The sequence below is a fragment of the Drosophila yakuba genome, chromosome 3R (assembly GCF_016746365.2).
Source record: "Drosophila yakuba strain Tai18E2 chromosome 3R, Prin_Dyak_Tai18E2_2.1, whole genome shotgun sequence".
Taxonomy (NCBI): domain Eukaryota; kingdom Metazoa; phylum Arthropoda; class Insecta; order Diptera; family Drosophilidae; genus Drosophila; species Drosophila yakuba.
Window position 1 is genome coordinate 633,365 of NC_052530.2, and position 3,695 is coordinate 637,059.

Consider the following 3,695-nt stretch of genomic DNA (forward strand, 5'->3'; position numbering starts at 1 on the left):
ACTCTATCGCCCACAAACCGCCCAAAGCTGCCACGCCCACACTTTTGTAAAATGTTTTGATATTTTTCATTTTTTAGTTAGTAATGTATATTTTAATCGGTCTGCTGAAAAACTTTTTGCCACGCCCACAAATCGCCAAAAACTGTCAATGTTGAATAGCCTCCTTTGCACTTTTACTAGCTGAGTAACGGGTATCAGATAGTCGGGGAACTCAACTATAGCGTTCTCTCTTGTTTGGTATGGTATTAATAGATCGCATATGAATTTATTTTGCTGGCTTGAGTTCCAACATATATTTTTTCTATGATTATACAATACAAAAAGATTAAAAACTTACGGGAATGTATACTTTGCTTGTTTTATTTACTAGATTTTTTCCTACATTATTTAATGTCTTAGTCCGTGGAATTTATTATTGCTAAGTATATTATTGTTTTTAAATACATCACATGAAATTATTTTGTTGGATAGAATTCCAACATATATATTTTTTTAGGTTATTACTAAATTTTGAAATACAAAATTTGTTGATATTGTGAAACTCAAACCAAAAAACAACGCAAACTAATATAATTACTAAAAGTAGTGAGATAATACAAATATACATTAATTTGTCACTCTGTATAGTAACAGAATGTTGTTTCTTGGTCGTGGACTTAAATTGTGTAGGTGGTGGATTTAGGTGACTAAGATATGGGGGAAAATATTCTGTAGTTAAGGCAATATCCGAGCACGAACGAAATTCTTCTTGTGGGCCACATCCAACAGCTCCATTACCATCGTTACACATACCCCAATTATTGCCTGCAACGTATCGCCATTGCAAAACACAGTGTTCACATGTAAAATCTGCAATTTGTATTATTTAAATAGTTAATTTTACTATATCAAAAAATGCAAGTAATTAAGTTGAACTATTCTTGCAAAGGGATTAAAATGTTTTGTAAACATTTTACAATACAGATAATGCAAGAGAGAATTCTTTAGTTGATTTTCTCTACTATCAGATACGTGCTACTTAGCAAGCTTAAAAGCGAGGAAAAAAAATTTTTAGGGACCTTTGGGTTAAAACTAGGACCTTGGGTATACTAGATTCGTTGAAAAGTATGTAACAGGCAGAAGGAAGCGTTTCCGACCATATAAAGTATATATATTCTTGATCAGGATCAATAGCCGAGTCGATTTAGTCGTCTGTCCGTCTGTCTGTCCGTATGAACGTCGAGATCTCAGGGACTACAAAAGTTAGAAAAATAAGATTGAGCATACAGACTCCAGGGACATAGACCCAGCACAGTCTTTCACACTGACAGTTTTGGGCGGTTTGTGGGCGTTAGAGTGGGCGTGGCAACATGAATCAACAAATTAGCGCTGCGTCTATGTCTCTGGAGTCTGTATGCCTAATCTCAACTTTCTAGCTTTCGTCATTCCTAAGATCTCGACGTTCATACGGACAGACGGGCAACCGGACAGACGGACATGGCCATATCGACTCGGCTATTGATCCTGATCAAGAATATATATACTTTATATGGTCGGAAACGCTTCCTTCTGCCTGTTACATACTTTTCAACCAATTTAGTATACCCCTTTACTCTACGAGTAACGGATATAGAAATCTAAGAAGGTATGTGGGTAGAATTAGAGCTAGATAAGTTTCGAACAAAACGTTCCTTCTTGGATTTCATTCAACAAATTATTAACAATTTTTCTTTTATTTTCATCAAACCAAGCTACCTAAAAATGTATTACATTTTGTAGATATAAGAATTTATTTTATATTATAGTTAATTCCTATATATTATGATAACATCTACTTAGCTAAAGTATTTTAACTATTTTTGCCAAATTAAGATTCTGTTCTCGTGTTGAAATATATTCACCTGGTAACTGTGCCAAAATTTCATATATGCAACTTCCGTTTCGAGGATAAAATCGGATATCCAGGTCTGATTTATTTGGTTTAGAAGGAGATCCATTAAGAATTAGCAATACATTTTTATCTAAGCATGACTGCTTAGCAATTGGATTTGGACATATCCGAAACTCAAAATATCTGAAAAAAATTATATATTGATTTAGAGTAACACAAAAAAGAATTGGTTACCCCATATGGCTAGCTGTTAGTTCTACACGAATCGTCATTTTAGATCCAGGCAAATATCTCCGTACAATTAAGCCTTTTCCCCAGTAGCCACCATATTCGTGGGGTCGTGGTTCCGGAACATCCCACGCGTCGCCGCATTCTCCACATCTACCGCCGTTTATTTTCCACTGACGGTTAAGACCTCCACAGTATAGTTCATGGTCATTATAGTCTGGTGGGGTTTGAAATCCAAACCGCCAAGCTGAGGCTCTACTTGGTGGTTCGATCAGTCTGCCGTGGCCATTACATGACATGGTAAAAATCGAAGCAGAAAAAAAAAAGGCTATCCACAACTTTGTTACAAGTAGCATGTTTCCTTCTCTGCATAAATGCTTTAAATCGGGAATAGAAATTTACGTTTAAATATAAAACAAGAGAGAACGCTATAGTCGAGTTCCCCGACTATCTGATACCCCTTACTCAGCTAGTGGAAGGGAGAAGGAGAGTCTTAAACACAGTTTTTGGCGGTTTGTAGGCGTTTTAGTTGGCGTGGCAGAAAGTTTTTTGGCAAATAGATAGAAATTTACAAGACCAATACAAAATTGAAAAAATATCAAAACATTTTTCAAAAGTGTGGGCGTAGCAGCTTTGGGCGGTTTGTGGGCGTTAGAGTGGGCGTGGCAACATGAATCGACAAACTTGCGCTGCATCCATGTCTCTGGAGTCTGTATGCTTAATCTCAACTTTCTAGCTTTTGTAGTTCATGAGATTACAGCGTTCATACGGACGGACAGACAGAAGGACAGACGGACATGGTCATATCGACTCGGCTATTGGTCCTGATCAAGAATATATATACTTCATATGGTCGAAAACGCTTCCTTCTGCCTGTTACATACTTTTCAACGAATCTAGTATACGAGTAACGGGTATAAAAAAAAAGAACGTTATAGCCAAGTTACCCGACTATCTGATACCCGTTACCCAGTTAGTGGAGGTGCGAAGGAGGCTCTTCAAAACTGACAGCTTTTGGTGGTTTGTGGGCGTTAGAGTGGTCGTGGCAAAAAGTTTTTCTGCAGATCGATAAAAATTTACATTACTAACAAAAAAATTTAAAAATTTCAAAACATTTTACAAAGGTGCGGGCGTGGCAGCTTTGGGCGATTTGTATGTGGCAAAAAGTTTTTCGGCAAATCAATAGAAATTTTCTAATACAAAAATTAAAAAAAATATCAAAACATTTTTCAAAAGTGTGGGCGTGGCAGCTTTGGGCGGCTTGTGGGCGTTAGAGTGGGCGTGGCAAAAAATTTTTTTGCAAATCGATAGAAATTCACAAGACCAATACAAAAACAAGAGAGAACGCTATAGTCGCGTTTTGCAAATCGATAGAAATTTACAAGACCAATACAAAAATTAAAAAATATTAAAACATTTTTCAAAAGTGTGGGCGTTGCAGTTTTGGGCGGTTTGTGGGCGTTAGAGTGGGCGTGGCAACATGAATCGACAAACTTTCGCTGCTTCTATGTCTTGGGAGTCTGTATGCTTAATCTCAACTTTCTAGCCTTTGTAGTTCCTGAGATCTCGACGTTCATACGGACAGACAGACGGACAG

At 37.0% G+C, this 3,695-nt stretch overlaps 1 protein-coding gene across 2 annotated transcripts; it reads right to left on the minus strand.

Moving 5' to 3' along the window:
* Nucleotides 1–333: 333 nt before the first annotated feature.
* On the minus strand, nt 334–3,181 carry LOC26534948. Of its 2 annotated transcripts, none has more exons than XM_039375459.1 (4): nt 3,068–3,181; nt 2,105–2,475; nt 1,881–2,053; nt 334–849 (listed from the first exon to the last, which is right to left on the minus strand). In XM_039375459.1, the coding sequence occupies exons 2-4, from the start codon at nt 2,452–2,454 to the stop codon at nt 446–448; spliced, it is 927 nt and encodes a 308-aa protein (XP_039231393.1). In that variant the 5' UTR covers nt 2,455–2,475; nt 3,068–3,181; the 3' UTR covers nt 334–445. The 2 variants fall into 2 exon arrangements, with proteins under 2 accessions (XP_039231393.1, XP_039231392.1); XM_039375458.2 differs by having other exon boundaries at nt 3,046–3,173.
* Between the last annotated feature and the right edge of the window lie 514 nt (nt 3,182–3,695).